The following is a 21,400-nucleotide window of genomic DNA, read 5'->3' as shown; positions in this document are numbered from 1 at the left end:
TCGTTTTTTTTTAGACTTACATGTTCATGAATGTTAGAACTCTCTAGAATTGTACATAAAGTTATAAACTTTCAGACTTACGTATATATGTATTGATATCTATGTCCTTGATCATTTTCTTGGCAAAAATTTGTAAGACAACTATAATTGTTCTTAAAAGACTTTTACCTTTAAAGGTTGTGTTTCACCAAACAAATTGATAGACATACTTGAGAGCCCTGTTGTTGTCTACAATGCGCATATAAGCTGTAATAAACATATTTCTCAATATCTGAGTCTTCCATGACTTATCTTAGGCGTATTCGTAGGAGGGCATATGAACCTTAGTCTTTTACAATCTAGCTGATATTTTGATATATGTTTTCAACTTTTGATTCCATGGATTTCATATATTGTAGACATTTGACAATAACACTATGTTTAATTTTATATTATGTTATTCATTTTTTTTTGTTCAAAAATTCGTTGTTATACTTATGTGATCTATGCAAAATTGTGTATGAGTGTTAAGTAGCTTCTATTTATCTTAAATATTGTGTATTTGATGTTAATTGACTAAATGATGCATGAAATTTTTTTTGAATTTCATGGGTCTTTCGATTTTTCGAGTCCTTGCCGAGTCCTGGTCGAATCCGATCGTTGAGTCTGAGTCCAAGTCAGAATTTGACTTTCCGAGTTAGAGGTGAGTCTAAGTCCCATAACTATGCATATAACTACCTTTTTCACTATTGAAGTTGATGAATGCTCAACTCCACAGCTCTCAAAAATCACTTGCATGCAAACATTTGTCATAGAAAGGGAGAAGAAAAAGCTATGGAGGTTGGAATTCCTAGATTCATAGATGAGACATTCTTGATGAGCAAAAAAGAGATTGCTAATATCAAAAGTGAATGAATAAATTACAAAGAAATCAATCCTTATAAAAGGAGATCAAGACTCTAACAGGGTAAAACCTAGGTTGCATGATAATAATTAATAAAAGAATTAATTATTATATGCCTAAAGTTTAGCTTAAGTAAACTAGAGATAATAAGTGACTTAATAATTAAATTAAAATGATTTAATTAATAAGACAATATCTTATTACTCTAACACCCCCCCAAAAGATAAACTTAGGGAGTAGCTAAAAGCCTAGAAACTATTGTTGAAAGCAAATTGGGTATCGACAATAAGGCCTGATGAGGTACCCGAGCACAACCAAATCGCTGTAAAGAGGAGAAATAGAGAAAACCACATGGGAAAAACCCTACTCGAAAAAGAGATGGAAAGAATGTTCTAGAAGATAAGAACAAAAGATGATCATGAAGAACACCACTGAAGCATGAAGCTGCAAACAGTGCCAAATTGCTGATTTGAAGAACCTCCACTATATAGAACATGACCAGGTAGAGAAGACTAAGTATGAAGAGCTGATCAATCGAAGATGGAAGGTATCTTCATGGCCTCCAAAATAGGAATGAAAGAATATCTATATGGTAAATGATCCATCTCACCGAAATGTATAGGTATCTGGCCACTGTAATCACCTAGTACAAAGGATCAAATATTGAATACATAGCTCACTCCATTGAACCAAGAAAGCAATAGAAACAACATAACCCCCTTATAATGTTGAGAGGTACGACATGAACACTGAAACTAAATGTAATATCTCCTGCAAAAATAACCAGGAACATCGAGAGTGCAAAAGAAGTACAAACACCTATAATGGCATGTGTCATCGACACATCATGAGGCTAATGTCGTGGAAGGAACACTCACTTGACAAAGGAAGATGGTGAATATGGCCAACATGAAACCCCCCAAGGCACTTTATAATGTAGTGTGAGTACAACAAAACACAAAGATGTGCAAGATCCCAAAATGCAATAGAGTGACACTTTATCTCAATGCGTTTGCAAAAATACCACAAAAGGATGTCAACAAAGATCAAAAGAGATATAAGGCTGATACAATAGATAGTACAACTCATGAAAAATTATCTGAAACAACAAAATTGATCCCCAACTTTAATGCCATGTTGAAGTTGATGAAAGCTCAACCCCACAGCTCTCAAGAATCATTTGCATGCAAACACTTGTCATAGAAAGAGAGAAGAAAAAGCTACGGAGGTTGGAATTCCCAGATCAATAGATGAGACATTCTTGATGAGCAAAAAAGAGATTGTTAATATCAAAAGTGAATGAATAAATTACAAAGAGATCAATCCTTATAAAAGGAGATCAAAACCCTAATAGGGTAAAACCTAGGTTGCATGATAATAATTAATTAAAGAATTAATTATTATATGCCTAAAGTTTAGCTTAAGTAAACTAGAGATAATAAGTGACTTAATAATCAAATCAAAATGATTTAATTAATAAGGCAACATCTTATTACTCTAACATTCACATGAACAAGAAAGAAAAATCCAATCAACTCAATGGCTATAATAATTTTAATTAGGTCAAAATTTTGGGATGTAATAGCTCAACTCTCAATTGTCCCATTGTTGTGATCAAGTGTTCTTGAAATTGCTGCATCACTTGTTGTTATTGTGCAAACACCATCAAAAAGTCATTCAGTTGGTTATTCGATTCACAAGCAGGGTCTTCATTCCTTCTCTCTTCCATCTCTACTTCAGCTGGATTTATTTCCTCTACATGCTGCCCAGACCATTCCTTCTATTGTATCGGTGTGATTCAAACCCTTAGGAGTTCATAGAGACCTGTTACAAGGACATAAAATCATTTATTTAATGAAATAAACAACCTAAACCCCACAAGCTAGCAAGGTTTCTGTCTCTGATACCATTAAAATATCCTTGCCAGTAGATTAATGAAATATCCTTGCTAGTAGATTCAATCCAAAGGCAATCTTTTTTGCAACTTCTGCTTGTACCAATTCTCAAAGCTGTGGAAGTACCACAGTACCATTGACATATCTCTTCATAGTTGAAGCTTGGGTGAATATCCAAGTTTGTCATTTACCCAGTGTTTTGTCTTGGTAAGGCTGTGATCTGGTTGAAGAAGGAAATATAAAATAAAAGATGTGAAAAAGATGCCAGCTATCCTTCAGTGCTGCCTTATGTAGATGAAGAACTCGTAAAAAAAACATAGCACAGCGATAAAAGCCTAGATGTTAGGCAATATTCAGACAGCCAAAAAGCCTAGATTCTGGACGGTTTTCACAAGAAGATAAGCTCACCCCAAACTGGAAAAATACAATTTCCTTTTATTAAATAAAAATACCTTAAGACAAGGTAAAAAGCCAAGTTCCCAATTATGACTGAGAAATAGGAGTTAAGTGATTCTGGCACACACACATCTGCTTTCATTCTGTAAAATTGTCCGAGTCTGGGAAATGCCCATCTAAAACAGACTTAGCAAAGTGCTTATTGTAATTTGAAACTTCAATTGAGTGGGGACATTACACATTTATTGTCTCTATTCACAAAACACCATGAAACATAGCTATTTATTGGTCAAGGCAATATATGAGACCTGCATACCTCCACACAGACCAGAAATCTATTGACTGCATTTCATAATTGTCAATAAACACTGTTGTTTTCATTATTGTTTTAAGAAATGATATTTATTTCGCTTCATTACGTCTTTGTCAATAAACATTGCCAATCACATAATACTTTCCATCATCACTTTGGGACATCTTGAAGAGATTGTTTTTACAAGTGTATGCCTGACTGGCATACATTGCTGACAATGAAATAATTTTGAATCGAAATATTTTGTAGTATAAATGTTTGTGTTTCTTATCGCTCCATGCATAGCCACCATCTGTGAACTCAAATTACATAATTTATTGTGTTTTAAGATGATAACAATGCCCTTATTAAAGCTAAAGTAAGATAATTTGTTTTAGATAAAAATTATCTATGCAAGACACGATCCCATAAATAGGCACTATACTGACTCTATTAATAAACCAAAATAGAAAGCATTCAACATTCGATGCATTATATCAAATTGTCACTGATGTCAGTGTCCTATGTTTAGATTTTTGATGATGAGACTGTAGAAATCAAAGCATTGATACTAATATGACAATGAATTATTTTATTTCTACAGAAAAGTTTTATTTCATTACTGAGCTTTGTGAATGCAGGTGATGCAAAGAATGCACATTTGAAAAACCTAGAAGGGGCAAAGGAGCGGCTTGAACTTCTAAATGCAGATTTATTGGACTATGACTCACTTTTTTCTGCAATCAGTGGGTGTACTGGAGTTTTCCATACAGCATGCCCAGTTCCTTCTTATCGGGTGTCCAATCCAGAGGTGGGATTGTATCCATTAGTAAAGTAGATTAATATTTTTCTTTGTTTATAATTTCTCGTCTTTATGCCATTTCAAGTTGTCAATTACACCTTTCTCAGTGCGTTAGTCTATTTGCCTAGCTTGCATTGCATTCTACATTCTTCAATGTTGCACTTGAGTAGTCATTTTAAACTGGAGTATTTTCTTTAGATTTTGAACCAAAATGTCCAGACAAATCTTAAACTCAAAATGTTTTAACGATGATACATGAATATTTGATATTACATGCTAGATAGAAGCAGTGTTTGTTTATCTGGTATTATGTGGCTATTGCCAATTTCAGGTCATAATCTGATGGCAACCTCCTCTGACATCAATGCTCTTATACCACATGGTGGCACCCATCCTCATGTACATGCTATGACTAGAAATGATGACAGATTACTACAGACTTACTGTCAAACAGTGACACGGCTTGCCCAGCAAAATGACAGTCTTCAAATTACTAATACATAATAAGATGTATCCAACCAGGGATTATAGTGAATCACCCAAATGAGCAATAACCAGGCAATTGATGACCACTCTCACTTGGATAATAGAGAATGAAGAATAAACATTTATTTATTTATTCAGTCTTCCACAAGGATGGTACAACTTCATAACAAATTACTTCTGATGCAGTGCAAGGTAGGAGAATCCCCAAAGGAGATGTCATAGCCCCCAGCAAATAACCACACAACGGAATATAAACAATAACACAGAGATTTAGATCCAAAATAATGCCAACTCTCATAGTAGAATCATAAGCTTTACATCCAACATGTCTGGTTGTAAGGCCTTCTAGGTTACGACCAAATACATAAGCAATTACAATAGTAATTCTGCAAGATCCCTCAAGATCCAACTCAAATCCTAGCTAGCCCACATCTGTAACATAATAACAATCTAGTAGAAACCTCCAGCGAGATCTAAACTTGTGCTCGCAAGCCACCAAACAACCTCCTTGTTTCTAAACTGCAACCACTAGCCATTTATGATTAAGCCAATGAGACATTTTTCCAGTGATTTTTCATCCCTACAAAGGTTCTCCACCCACGAGAACAATGTGTTATTACTCTTTTGTGGGTTTGTAATTTCTCATGTTATCATTGACATTCATATTATGAGTTACCAGATTCTTTCCGGGACCTAGGAATTCTTCATTGACTTTTCTTAAAAGTCTGGTCCTTGTTAGATTTTGTCAAAAGTCTGCCACAAAGAGCAAATTTTGTTGGGAATTCTCTTGGATGAACCCTGGCAGAATACAAACGACTTTTGGGCAACTTTGGTTTCCAATATAGGACCCTGGACATAATTTTGAAGAATTTGGTCAAAAAGCACCCTTTTATTTATTTTTTAAAAAGGTTTTTAATGCCAAATTAGACTCAGAATTGGACTCAAGCACATGATTAGACTCAAAATACTAATCATATTTAATTTGAATTGAATGCTACTTGAGAAGAATCAGGATGTATAAAAGTGCCATCCATCTATTATGGAATGTATGTAGTACACCACAATTCGTGCATATAGGCTAACATGTTTAGAAAACTATGGATTGAACAAAACCTAAAGAGATCTTTACTGTGGTTAAATCCAGAGCCAAAGCCTTCTTTCTTGCCTTTATCCAGTCTGATCCAAAGCTGCTTTCATTGAATCATCTAGTATGATAATTAATGTGTAAAGCTTACAATATGGCAACAGTCACAACCTTGGCCTTAAATGGGCCTATAGCATTACTTCAAACAACAGAATGATGATGATTTGCTTGATAGTTTTTGATGACATTTGATCGTGATGGCTGATTATTAATGATGGCATTATTGTTTTTGAAATGAAAGTTGAAACATTTATATGGTGGTGTATTTTGCTATGTTGCTTTAATATTAGCATACTGGTGTATAACTTATTTAGTGCTGCATATATATCTTGACATATATTCTTGTACAGACAAACCCAAAATGAATCTGAACACAACCCAAAAAAAATGAATGAATTTCGAACCCGAACCCAAATCCAAATCAGAACCGGCAACTTAGTTCGTATTGTATGTTTCTGTTTCATAATTCTTTTGGGTAGTCATATGTATAATAAACCTGACAGTCAGGTTATAAATGTCGCCTTTGAATTAAATGGAAATTGTGTGAAGACACTGATTTACTCCTACCCCCAGTGTGATCCCCAATCCAACAATCTCCCCTCTACCTGGTTTTTCTCCTGTTCAGCCTCCCCTCTCTTTGATTCAGCCTGCCTTCTTTTATTGGTTCAACCTAATTGGAACCGACCTAACTCCTCCTTTCTCCCCCCCCAACCATCTTCCATTCCTCTTTTTGCCTTTTTAATTCTTCATTCGTTTCCTCTCAAACTGCTTAATCTCCTTGGATCGCTTCACAACCGTACAAAACTGGTTCTTTAAACTGTCATCGATCCTTAATCGTTCATCTTCTGCCAAAGATGCCTAGATCATTTTGTCCAACTTCCTGCCATGTGGCGACAGGAACTGTGTTGGCCCAAACCGGATCCTGGCTACACAAAGCTAACAATCTCTAAACAAATAACACAACATGATGCTCTTGCATCAAAGTCTCTGTTTCACAAAGCCTTTTTTTTGTTGCTTAAAATAGACTCAGTAATGCCATATGTGGCATACCAAATAAATTAATAATTATAAACATGGCCTCATCTATTTAAACATCATGCTTATGACACACTTTCATTTTATTTACATGTCCATGAAAATGATTGTTCATTTCTTCTGTTACTGTATGGGCATTAGTTTGGTTGTCTCCATTTCAGGAAGATCTGATTAGTCCTGCTGTGAAGGGAACTTCAAATGTATTGAAGGCATGTTCAGTGGCCAAAGTGAAGCGTGTAATTATGACATCGTCTGTGGCTGCTGTTATGATGAATCCAAATAGAACTATGGATATACTAGATGAGAGCTGTTGGTCAGATCCAGAATATTGTGAGGCGACTCAGGTAAACCATGTAAACAATTTTTAAATACTAGTCTTAAGTGCATAGTGGATATTTTATTGAAGTGGAACCACTATATAGTAAAAGTCATTTGCTTGCAATACAAATAAAGTCACCTTCAGCTTCTAATCAACTGATTGCAACCATGCACAGCTTAATGTACTTATTTATCTTTAGTGGAGTGGTTAAACTATGCATGCATGCTATTATAACAATGATAAAGGGATATTTAGCCTGTCAAAGCCCAATGTTCTTATTGTGTGTGCATGCTATGTTCTTCAGAATTGGTATTTTATGGCAAAAACGGTATCAGAAAAAAATGCCTGGAGCTTTTCAAAGGAGTTTGGCATTGACCTTATCATCATTTGTCCGTCTCTGATTTTGGGGCCAATGTTACAGCCAACTATCAATGCCAGTTGTCTGGTTATTGTCAAGTTTTTGACTGGTAAAGTGTAGCTGCCTAATACATTTTCTAATTCTTCTTTTGAAGCATAGATTGGTCCATGTTAATATTCATCTAACAGGGATGTGAATTATGTCCAATACCTAGCATAATGCTTATTTTTTCTTCTATTCTTGCTTTACATTTCAAACACTTATCATAAATCTCTTAGCTTAAGAAGGTGCAATCTTCCATTGGGAAAGGCTAAAACTAATCTGTAAGAATGTTCATTCCCGACAATTTCAGCAACACTCAAGAACATTTTTTTTTAGCTAATATCTTTGAAATAAGGCTATAAAGAAATAAAACTTCACAGTAATGTACAATACAAAATATTTGTTGGGACCAATCAGTTTTTCTCCTTGCCCCTTTGGCTTCTCAATGCAGCTTTGTGCTCACAATTGGAATTTTTTGGTTAAGAAATTTTATTCTGAGTTATAATAAATTTGAGATCTATTATTTAATATAAAATAGAAAACACAAACATCTATAGATTTTTCATTTGAACCAAATAATGTAAACAGCTAGAATGTGAATAGTAAATATAAAAGAGCAAGATGCATATCTGGATGTTTAAACTGACTAAATAAACAGACAGAAGAATACAGGAATTGGGACCTGGAAATTTCCAGACCTTCTGTAGCAATTGGGACACCAGCATTATGCTTAGACAGCAGTGCTGGATATGGGTGCTTCTGTTGGTCATTGATGTAATTAGGGTAATCCTGTTGGTCACCAGTGCTGAGTCTGGGCACTCTTGTAGGTGATCAGAGGGGTGTAGCCTCTGGATTTATTAGCACTTTCTTGTTTGTGTGTTCTGATCTCTCTTCTGCCAGTATTTTACACAAAAAGTTTGATATATTATTATTTCAAATTGAAGCTAGATAGAGAGGAAAAATGGACTTTGGCTGTTTTAAGTCAGTCGGCCCCTTACGAGCCATGGAAATCTGGTGTATGTGAAAGCCCTTGTGTGGTAAAGGATTTCTCTAGATTTATACCTAAAGGAATGAATCCATTATGGAAAATCTACCTATTGTGTTGGTGTTCAAGTGTTAAAGGGAACATAAGTGATCAAAGATGTTGGACTGATTTAGGGCATAATATTAGAGGGCTTGTGATCATATCAATAGGAAAACAAACGAAGATAGGAATGCCGAGGAATAGGGATTCTGGGGAGACCGAGACTATTGGAAAGGAAATTAGGAAGATAATGAATGGACAGTAAAGGACACAATGGAGATAGCACGATGAAGAGGATCTAGCTATGATGAAGTAGAAATTAGTAATGGAGGATCAGAGGAAATGCAAGTAGGGACTTTTCTGCAAATATCTTCAATGTAACAGCTTCAAATGCCCTATAGCATGAGAGGAAAAATGTAATATTAGGAGCAAACTAGTGAGTGGATATCTATAATATGAAACCTAATGCAATTTTACATCATGCCAAAGTCTAAATGACAATTTGAAAATATGTTAGGCAAACTTAGAAACTAGGATCATAGCTTTATGTAAAACTCAAGATGATGGAAGTGTTCAGAGTGCACGGGTGTCTTTACTGAGCTTAGGTCAAAACTTTTGGGCTAGTTTTTATGGGTTTGGAGAGGCCTAGAAATATTTTAAATCAGTCCAATGTCAGGTAAAAAGCCTAGAAAATGCACAGGCGAATTTTGGGATACATCTACCGAAGTGGACAATAAATTGAATGCAGAAATGTAAGATGGAGATTGCATAGAAGGCAATTTCCACTCTTACAAGAAACATCAACCCATCTTTTAGAGGAGCATAAAGTTCATTTACAACAATTTCAATCCTGGAACCATTCCCTTTTTGAGCCTGGGAAAAATAAATCTTGATTTTGGTGTGGCACTAAGTTCACCAAGAACACACGAACCCTTTTAGACTTTAGTTGATCAGTAAATCTATGGAAAACACTTAAAACTAGCCAACACTCACAAAATAGAATGGTGTAAAAATGGGGACAATACAATGTGTCAAAGAATATGGCAATGATGAAGTATTGTCATTGATGTCAAAGATGAGCATAATCATCATCGCTATGCAAGTCAATCCTGTGATCGCTATGCAACTCAAACCTATGACCCAAAAGAAAATGCCTCCAACAGACAAGGGCATGCACTATGGCCGTGAGTTCCAAATCATAAGTGGGTTAGTTAAGCTCATGGTCTTTGAGTTTCCTAGACTCATATAAGTAATCACTCAACCATCCTGCATCAACATTGCACCCACGCCTTCCAACGAAGCATCCGTTCAAACCATGAAATCACCTACAGGATTAGGCACTGCAAGGACTAGTGCACTGGTCAAACACTCCTTAAGAGCTTTAAATGCTGCCTCGCACTAGTCTGACCAAACATACGTCTTCCCTTTCCTTTTGAAGAGAAGTGATGGGGTGAGCTACTCGTGAGAAATCCTTCATGAAGCGATGGTAGTAACCCGCCAATCCCATGAAACTACAAACTTCTAAGACATTAGTGGGTACCGGCCAATCCATGATAGCACGAATCTTCTCCGGATCCACTGCAATTCCATCACCTGTAATGATGTGTCCTAGATACTTCAGCTTAGAATGGAAGAACCAACATTTACTCAACTTGCCATACAACTAATGGTCTCTCAAGCACTGCAATACTTGATGTAAATGGACTTCGTGCTCCTCCATAGTCTTCGAATAGATCAATATGTCATCTAGGAACACAATGACACATTGATCAAGGTAAGTGCGAAATACACCATTCATCAAACTCATAAATATTGATGGCGCATTGGTTAACCCAAAGGGTACAACCATGAACTCATAATGCCCATACCTTGTACGAAAAGCTGTTCGATGAATATCAGCCTCCTGGATACGAAGTTGATGGTATCTCGACTTAAGATCAATCTTCGAGAACACTCATCATCCCTTCATCTGATCGAACGAGTCATCTATCCTCGGCAAAGGATGATGGTTCTTAACCATCACCTTATTCAATTGTCGGTAGTCAATGCACAACTGCAAAGAACCATCACTCTCTTTTACGAAGATGATTGGTGCACCTCATGGGGATACACTAGGATGAATATGGCCCTTGGCCAACAATTCCTCCAATTGCAATCTGAACTCACTCAAGTCTCGAGTAGTCATGCGGTAAGGAGTTCGTGAAATTAGCTCTGCTCCTGGTACAAGATCAATTTGAAAATCAATGTCATGTTGCGATGGCATACCTAGAATCTCATCAGGAAACATATCTACATACTCACGAAGGAGTGGGTGATCATCAAGTGTCATTGTACGACTCTCGGCTTCTTCGAGATCACTGACAGACACAAGAAACAACTAACAACCTTTTCATACACTCCATTTCAGCTGATTAGTTGAGATCAATCGAAGTGAGACTGGTCTTGGGACTCCCAGTAGTTCCACCCACCCACTTGTGTCATCAACACACTGTACCGTCTTATGATGACAATCAATATTTGCTTGATGGGTGGCTAACCAATCCATGCCCAACACAATGTCATACAATCCTAGAGGTAGAATGCGTAGATCCACTGTGGTGGTGAAGGTTCCCAAATTCAAAACACAATTCCTAACCAATGAGTCAACAACCACCTTGGAACCTGTGGCTAACTTGACCTGCCACTAGCGCACATCGCTGAACAAGAGATGGTGATATGAAAGAATCAGAAGCACCTAAGTCGAATAAAACAAAAGACGAAATACCATGCAACGTACCTGTAGCCTCGACTACTATACCTTGATGATTTGCTTGACAGTTGTCAACCATCGCAAAGACTCTGTGATTCCTACCAACATCTCCTACAGTAGGCTCAGGCTGTGCCTTTACCAGGTCCTGAAGATGGTTTGATGGAGCACTCAAAAGATTTATGGCCAGGTTGGCCACAAGAATAACTGTTTCCTACAAAGTTGGAACTTGTTTTGCAACCACCTTGGATAGCACTAGGATAAGGTGCACTACCCCTGCTAGAATTCTGTTGACTGCTCTGAGGAAGACGATCATGCTGCGATTTCTGTCCTCGGTTTTGGTTATCTCCTTTCTTACCTGAGGTGCCAAAATCCTATCCACCCTTGGTCCAAAACCTCTTCTTATTCTTATGGTGCTGAACACCCTGAGAGGGTTTTGATTGGGCTTGGCCCTTCTAGAAAACTGAGTATCCTACCTTGAGTTCTAACCACTTTGGTTCTGAGAACCAGATCTACTACTGAAACCTCTAACCAGATTCTCCTCTACAATACGTGCTTTCTCAATAGCGAGAACAAGAGTCCTAGGCTGATGCATATGGACTTCTTCAATGAGGGCATCCTTAAGGCCTCGGATGAAATGGTGAGCTAGGAGTAAATCATCATTGTTGTAGCATGAATATTGCCTAATTTTAAAGAATCTGATTTTGTACTGATCCACTGACATGTTTCCTTGTCGGATTGCGTGGAACTCATTAGCATGGGCCTCTCTAAATTGAGGAGATAAGAATCTCTCTCAGAACCTCTCCTCAAAGATCTCCTAGGTAAGATCTGCAACACTAATATGAATTTTTTGACTCTCAATATTCCACCAAATGGATGTGTGGTCCCTCAACTGCATAATTGCACAACGGGCCCTCATGTTGGTTGAATATGGATACATGATGAAGCAGCACTCTATGTCCAACAACCAAGTCTTAGCCTTGAGGCCACTTCCCTTTCCATCATACAATGGCGGTTTGGATTGCTGAAGAGACTTCATGATATCCAACCTGATGGAATCTTCATTGTTGCGGTCCTGACCACCTTGCCGGTGCCCTCTGCCACCTAGTGGAGTAAGAGAACGTTCCCATTCACGTTCCTCCTCTCTATGCTTTGAATGATGGGAATCTCCATGATGAGATCCCTCTTCCCGATCATGATCCTATCGGCGCTTCTCAACACAAGGGCCCAACCGAGCAAGAATTTCCTAGAGCACTGGCAACAATGCCTCCACGTGATTCTGATTAACGTTATTACCCTGTTCTCCCCCTCCTTCCTGACATCCTTCTTCCTGGCGTTCATCTCCATGGTTACCATTACAGGTACCACCACGGCCACCAGGTTTACGTACACGAGGCATCTCATTGGAAACAACAAGATAATATTAGAACAATCGGATCACAAGCATAAGAGTCAAAAACATGAACTAACAAGATATCAAAATAACAACCATAATATAATAATACACAACAGAAAACAAAACCATAGTGGAAGCATAACACAGAGATCCCAATGTTGCAACATGGGCTCTGATACTAGATGTAATGCCCCGCCCGGAGATCCTTGGAACAAGGATAAAAATAAGGCAAGATAATTTGTTTTAAAAACAAGTATGGATGCACACAACAATCGACATACAAGGATCACAAATATTGCAACGAAAGACTAACAAACATCCAACCACCAATTCCAAACGCCACTACTAACCAAAACATAAATGAGAAAACAAAAGAGATCACCCAAGCTGAAAGACAAAAGCTAACTCCTAAAAATTGGCTAAGTCTGAAATCTTGAAGCCTTGAAATTTCTTAGAATTTTTATCTTAACTCGTAGAGGTCTGGAACCTATCGCAAAAGACTCGTCGCATATATTAAAATATATCTTAAGTATCAACTTATACTTAAACGATATATTTTAAACCCCTTAGGAAATTTGTTTTGAACTAGGAAGATGTAAAACCTAAAAGGGTGTCCAAAACCAACTTTTGAACTTTTCTTAGACAAGCTTAGATAGCCCCTGTTTTTTGCTCAAAGCCTACAAAGTGCCAGATTCTTGTGCGAAGATGTGTAACACACCCTGCAAGAAATTTCCATTCTCACAAGGAGGTGCATTGAATGGTGTGAGAAAGTACCTAGCCAACAATACAAATTGGTGTTGGGTTTTGCACGAAGAAGTGCAAAGCTACGCAAAGAAACCCAACACGCCATGCGAGGATTTGCAGTCTCATGTGAGAAAGTGCAATTTCGTGCGAGATCCCAAGTCAGCTCGCCAAGAAACGAAAACAGAAAACCAAGACGAATGCTAAGAAAACTAAGAAACAAAGTTCCTCCACATCGAGGAGTATCGGATCCACATTTCGAGGTGTAAACACTCGAATACAATAGTGAAAGACGAAAACACAACAAACCATCTAAACATACAACGAAGGAAAGGAACACAAGGGAAACATCGCAGAGTACTGAAAGCAACATCGTAGTAAACAGAAATAACATCGCAATGAACAGAAATAACATCGCAATGAGCAGTACAACAAACTAAATACGTAGTTCCTCCCAACTGTCAATAGCATCATAAGACCATCGTGGGCCCTAGCCATCCCCCGCGCGTAACATCCCAAGCCACCAATCAGATCATCGGTACTATCATAATAGGGACGTCACTACTAAAACATGCTACAATATAAGCAGAAGAAAATCTAACATGCTAGAAGTAAAGCATAAGATAATCCTACAAAGTAGATAACATCACCTATCAAATGCTAATCATCATAATAAGGAAATGTGACAGTAACTAACATCATCTGAACATGATATACAAGCATCCCAATGAAAGCATAAATCACAAGAAAGCATACTCCGGAACCTGAAGCACCAAGTGAAAACATCGAACAACAGCCGCACTAGGACAATAGACCGTCTCTGTACACCGATCCCTAGCAGTGGTGTAGGTAGCTATGCCTCCCAACCACGTGACACCCATAGGTACATATCCGCCGTGCTAATGGAGATAATGATCCATCCACAAACACACCAAACAAACGTCCATGGCTAACACACACGCCAGACAGTATGATGACTGAAACCAAGACGAAGACAATGCATAAACTATAGGTCCTGGTCAGACACTCAGTAGGCTACTAAGTAGGGGCTGACATCATGGAGAGTCGCTTGGCATTGACAAGCCCAAGCTCAAAACGTGCAAATTCAACTCCCTTAAGGAAAGGCTCTAGCACAGATCATTATCTTAAGTTTTATTACCACCCAGTGTTTTATTTAGTTATCACTTAATTAAAATTTCTTTTGCCAACCCTCTGGGCACAATGATCACCAGGCTGTGAGATAAAAGCCCCCTCCATATGCTACCCTACCCTACCCATGCTCATCCAATGATTAGTGCCTTTAGGCATGCAGATTCCCAACCCAACTCCAATGATCATAACTTCTAGAAGTACTATGAAAGATCGGGACTCGCAAGTCACCCGAAAAATGTACGTGCACATACTCGTGTGGCGCACCACCATCACGAAAATCATAACACAAGGATTGGATGAGAACACAAGCATAAAGTCACTCAACCGAAAAAAGACTTGGGAGGATAGATGCGACACGCAAAGTGCGGCAAAGATCCGATTGACATCCAAACAGATCATCCAGGTCCATGATCAAACTCATGCCAAGAAAACCTAAAAAAATAGGGCGACACACAAAACAAGGTAAAAACTGAAAAAATTCTAAAATTAAAACCCATTTGGCCTTTGGGTGTAAAAATCTTGAAAATCCAAAAATAAATGAGTTTGGACATCGTATGTAAAAACAGTCAGCATAGCGGCTCAAAACTCCAAACCCTCATTCCGAAAACAGGGAAAATGTTCATACTCGACCAACCGGGCAGAACCAACAAATAGAAACAAAGGGGAACACTAGTTCTTAGCTTCCTAACATACTGCTACAAGAAACAGAAACAGAAACAAAGCAAAAACAATAAAATGGGAAGGGACCTGACAGAAAAAGGGCAGAAATTGAAACCTGTAGAATAAAATAAATATCTCGCCAAAACTGTTGAAAATGACAGCAAAGTAAGAAGTCCCCGAGCCGAATCCAACGAGTATGATCTCGTGAAGAATCCATGCTCACAGCTTCCAGAATGAGCAGAAATCAAATCCTTCAGAAGAGTATTCTCAAAAGAGCTCTCAAATTTCTAGTTTGAAAAAGTGAGAAGTGAATAATAAAAACTCTTTTTCAATACTTATTCACTTTTTGAGTGAATAGTCAATTAGGGCACATAGCCAGTTAGACTAGCTAGACTCCGAATTGACCCAAACAAAAATAGGTTATTCTCTGTAACAGGAATTCACCTAAGGCAAAGCTGCCAGAAATCAAATCCGAAAAGATTTGAAGCCCAAAAATCCAAAATCACAAAAAATCACTAAACAACTTTCGCGACAATGGGAACCTCTAAATGCACAGACATGCTTACTGGTCTAATCACATAATGCAGATGAGTTCGGATTCAATAATCATTGAATGGTTTTAATTTAAACAATTCAAAATAAGGATACGTCGACCATATAGGGATGACATTGGTAAATATGAATAGCTAAATCACTAACTCCATGTGCCACTGCCAAGGATATAATTCTTGCACACTAAAATACACGATCAAGTGCAATTGCATATAATATCATAGCGGAAACAAAATACATTAAATACCTAATTAATCCATTTACATCACTCATGTTTGCATAAAGTATAAAGAATACAAGAATGAAGTAAAAAATCATAGCATGAAATCCATCACAAAATAATCAGAAATATGCCCAAATGCTAGATGATCAGATATCATCATAGATCTACTGTCATCTCAAAATGACATCAACATGCAAATATGATGAACTGAATAGCATAGCAATAAAGCATCTATGAAACTGAGTCAAAGTATAACATCCGACCCTCATGTCATCTCCAAATACAAATAACAATAAGAGTATCAAGTATCTCTTGAATCAAAATAGACAAGGTATAGACTGCAAACACGAGAGGCACTACAGAAAATCAATTTTAAATCTAAAAGTTAGGAAATTTAAGTAAACCCAACTGGAAAATTTGGGTATTCTTCATTAAATATTTGATGTATTTCAATGTAAACTTTTAGATGGAATATTGAGTGATGTGTTTAGATCTTAAGCAATTTTGTGGGATCTCCTGAACCGCTTATTCTCAAGGACACGTTGTTGTTAGTCAAGATGATCTAAACTATCCATATGTAGATCTGAACTTTCCAACTATGCATCCATCTCACATAGTTTGTGTTGTGGCAAATCTGCTACTATTTTGATTGTCCATGTTCGCAATGTTTTCTCTGCTCATTTTTGTATATTTGGATCCTCCACTCCATTGATTCTCTCTTGAACTTAGGATACCATTTTCCCACAATTGAAGATTGATGGTTATTGGTGTTGGGAGTCCTATAATGATACCTGTAGTTGAGGCCCTTTGTGAAGGTAGGGTTTGTCTCCTATAAGGGAGCACGTGGTTGGAGAAAAATACTTCCATGACACCTTTTGTATCATTTCTGATAATTACTATATGAAGAAGTAGAATTTTAAGTTATGATGGCATCTCATTTCATTATGTGATGGGTTATCACTTATCAGTGCTACGTTAGACCAGCATAATTGTATTGATTATAATTTATATATTAGTATGATACAATTTACTGTAAGAAAAGATGTTATTGAGGACATAGAACCACAAGTGTTATTAGTTCATATTTCTGCAGTAGGTTCAATTAACATAGATTCATTTTTTTCTCAGCTTCATTAGAACTTTATGAGTACGAGGTTGTTCCCATTGCCCATCTGATTCAAACCCAAAATCCTTTTTTAACCTTACAATCTCTTATATGCAACCCACCTAACTTTACATCTTGGGAGGAGTGTATGACCTAATCACTTGTATCATACCCACCATGAAGATCATGCCCTTGAACAAATGGTCTTCCTTGATAAATACCTTCCCATAATGATCTAATAAAGATTATAGCTGCGATAGAGATCTTTTGTTGCTAGAGAAGAGACTTATGATGATATTTTTGTATAACCAATTGAACATGATGTGGCAATCAAGGTGTGCTAGGTGTCTTGTATTAAAAATCTGTCATTTTATTAGATAAAGAGACATGCATTTAGAAATATGAAGAGGCTTGCATTTGGAAAATGAAGAAACTTTCATTATGATATAAAGAGTCTCTCAATTCTATATATATATATATATATCTATGATTGCTTTGTGTGATAAGAATTGTATCAAGTTGAAAGCATTGTACTTGAACATCAATTTTTTTTAATAAAAGAGAATTTTTCTGGTGTGGCTAGGATTTTCCCCCAAGTTGGAGGGTTTTCCCAGAAAAATCATTTTGTCTTTATGTTCTTTTGTTTATTGCTATTTTCCTTTATTTCTTGGCAAAACATTAACATGGTACATGAGTGGGTTATATAACAGCAAATAAGAGAAAGTTGAATATTTATGTATCAGTGCCAGAGATCTTTTAGCTAAGATGCTTATTGTGAATTCTTTTTCTTGAGTCTCTTCTGTCCTTGGTGCTTCAGTTCTACTTATTCTTCCTTCAGTCTTGTTTAGCCATGGCTCTATATGTCTATGGCCTTCAGCATTACTATGTATCAATTTAAAAGTTTTTGAATGATGCTCAGACTTTAGCGTTTCTCAGTTATGTTGTTCATGAAATCTTCTATGTTCATGTGGTTTTATTCAACTTTCTGATGATTTGGCATCATGTTTCTCTCATTCCTTATGGCCTGTACTCTATATGGGTAATTATCTTGCACTATTGCCACTACAAGAATTTACTATATCATATTTAATTGCACGTGTGTTCTTTGGTTATGTTTGTGAGATGACTCGACGACGGTTTAATGCTTGTCTCATTTCACTTCTCTAAGGCTGTTCATATTTTCTATGGCATCATTGGGTGCTATCTATTATTCATACGATGATTGTTCGTCTAAGTACTCATTTTTACTAGTGGCGGTGATTATTCTATTTTATATTATTTATGCTTATTGGAAGGATTCAAGGCTATCGTTATTATTGTTCTGCTTCAGATACATGCATTTTCTTAGATTGAAGACTTTGTATTAGTCTTGTTATTATCACTTGTGTGTGAGCAACATTTTATTCTATAGATTTCTTGCTTGAGCAGTTAAGTTCAGTTTCATTGTACTTTGCAATTTTACTCATTTTTGTTCATGTGGTAAATCCATCTTCCTGCTTATTCTTCAACCATCATGTGTCATAATGATTCATAGGAAAGGGTCTTGAATGGTATCGATTGCAAGATGTTGATGATTGTTTGAATGAATAGTAAGTGCATCTTCGAATAAGATGTTTTTCTTTTCTGGTGCCATTTGTAACATACGATTTTTCGCAATGTTAAAAATAGATTTTTTTTCTAAGATTAAGTCCCAAGTAATCACCCTTTACTATAAATATATAAAACATATTTCTGCCCTAGAATTTATAACCGTTAAATGATCACATAGAGGAAAAGAGAATGATTCTACATAAAGAAAAGATTATCATGATAATGGCTACAACTAAAAGTAACGTATTCCAACTCATGTATAATCATTTGAAAAGAACTGAAAATCATATTCTCAACATTTATCACATTTGAAAGAAAACAACACTTCTAATCTAAACCATTTATATTTTTCTTTTGAAAAGAAACTAGAAATGAAATCTATGCTGATAATTAACAGGGGCTAGATAAGAAATCAGATTTCATACATGTAATTGAAATATCTATTGCTGTGTTGTTCAAGCCTTGGCTTTCGGAGAAGAGGAGAAGCATTGACTTAGGCTTAACCTCCCAACCATGGACCTTATATTATCCCCACACAATCTTTAAGCAAGAAAGACCCTCCTTGTAATGCTCCGCCTAGAGATCCTTGGAACACGGATAACTATAAGCCAAGATAATTTTTTTTACAAGTATGAGTGCACAAAATGACGTCATACAAGGATCACAAAGATCGCAACAAAAGACTAACCAACTATCTAGACCTAATGGATCTCCAAACACCACTACCGAATTGACATGACCATCTGAAGAACAAAGAAAAACCAAGACTACATCAGAACCTAAAATCTCCAAACTGCACAGACAAGGATATCCTAGCAAACCCAAAGGGTACTAGAAACACCAAATTGTGTTTCCCGCCAACTAGTGGAGATATCCCTTGTTTTCCACGCGAGGACCAACAACAGATAGAGATCTTGCATGAGTAAGTACAAAATGCCACACAAGAAACTATCTTTTATGCGAGGAAATGCAATAAAGGGTGTGAGGAAGTACTTGGTCCAACAGCCAAAGTACCCCAACACTGGTATAGGATTTCGCATGAGAAAGTGCCAAAAGCCACACGAGAAAACCTAGCACACCATGTGAGATTTTGCATTCTCACGTGAGAATGTACAATTTCGTGTGAGAATCCAAAACAACATGCTAGAAAACAAAAAGGCTAGAAAATGAAATCCTCCACATCGGGGAGTACTGGATCCATATATCAAGGTAAGAAACTCAATCAAATAACTGAAAGACAGGAAGCCGGAATCTGAAACTAAACATGTAAACATAGCAATGAAGGGAAATAATTGAAAGCAACATCACAATGTACATAAGCAACATTGCAATGATCTGGAACAACAAACTAAGTGCGTGGTTCCTCCCAACCGTAATAGCATCATGAAACCTCGAAGATCCTAGCCATCCCCTGTGCGTAACATCCTAAACTGGCAACTAGATAGTCGGTGTTGTCTTATAAGGACGTCACTACTAAAGCATAATAACATCATAAGAACTCAAAATCTAATCATGTTAGGACAACAAACAATAGATACTCCAACTAATCAATTAACATCATCTAATCATATGCTAAACATCACAAACAAGGGAATGCATCGAATAACTAACATGATATACAAAAATTCCAATGAAAGCATAAATCACAAGAAAACATACTCTAGAACCCGAAGTACCAAGTGAAAACATCCAACAACAGTTGCACTAGGGTAAAAGATTGTCTTTGTACACCGGTCCTCAATATTGGTGAAGGTAGCTACGCCTCCCAATCACGTGAAACCCCTAGGTCCACTCTCGTCGTGCTTATGGAGATAATGATCCAACCACAAATGCACATAAAGAAAACGTCCATGGCTAACACTCATGCCAGATAGTATGATAATTGAAACCAAGATCAGAGACAATGCATAAAACTATAGGTCCTAATCAGACACTCAATGGGCCACTAAGTAGGGGCTGACATCTTGGAGAATCGCTTGGCATCGCCAAGCTCAAGCTTAGATCGTGCGGCTCAACTCCTTAACAGAAGGCTCTCGCACATACATTTTATTATCTTAAGTTTTATTACCACCCCATATTTTTTTTAGTTATCACTTAAAACTTCCTCTGCCAACCTCGGGAGTGATCATTGAGCTACGAGATAGAAGCCCCTCTATATGCTACCCTACCCTACCCATGCTCATCCAATGATGAGTGCTCGTAGGCATGCATGTTCCCAACCCAACCCCAATGATCATAACTCCTGGAAGATCGGGCCTCGCAAGTCACCTGACAAATGTACACGCACATACTTGTGTGTGGTGCACCACCATCATGAAGATCATAACACAAGGACTGGATGAGAACACAATGTAGAAAATCACTCGACCAAAAACAAACTCGAGAGGACGGATGCGACATGCATCCCAATGCAACACAAAAGTACACAATTGTCCGATTGACATCCAAACGGATGATCCAGGTCCACGACCAACATCATGTCAAGACAACTCGAGAAAGTAGGGTGGCATGCAAAATGAGGTAAAAACCCCCAAAACTGGAAAATTTAGAAATTAACAC

At 37.2% G+C, this 21,400-nt stretch overlaps 1 protein-coding gene across 3 annotated transcripts in view; it reads left to right on the top strand.

The window, feature by feature from the left end:
• LOC149563058 (cinnamoyl-CoA reductase 1-like) overlaps positions 1-21,400 on the top strand; it is a 76,478-nt gene that overhangs the window by 30,154 nt on the left and 24,924 nt on the right. For all 3 annotated transcript variants that reach the window (XM_089826472.1, XM_089826473.1, XM_089826474.1), the window contains exons 2-4: positions 4,108-4,277; positions 7,095-7,277; positions 7,557-7,719. In XM_089826472.1, the coding sequence (XP_089682598.1) occupies positions 4,108-4,277; positions 7,095-7,277; positions 7,557-7,719 (516 nt within the window). The remainder of the gene's footprint in view (positions 1-4,107; positions 4,278-7,094; positions 7,278-7,556; positions 7,720-21,400) is intronic.

This window comes from Cupressus sempervirens, chromosome 4, assembly GCF_028749045.1.
Source record: "Cupressus sempervirens isolate cs-2001-9-10 chromosome 4, ASM2874904v1, whole genome shotgun sequence".
Taxonomy (NCBI): Eukaryota; Viridiplantae; Streptophyta; class Pinopsida; order Cupressales; family Cupressaceae; genus Cupressus; species Cupressus sempervirens.
The sequence above is the reverse complement of the archived record's forward strand: the minus strand, read 5'-3'. Positions and strand labels throughout refer to the sequence as shown.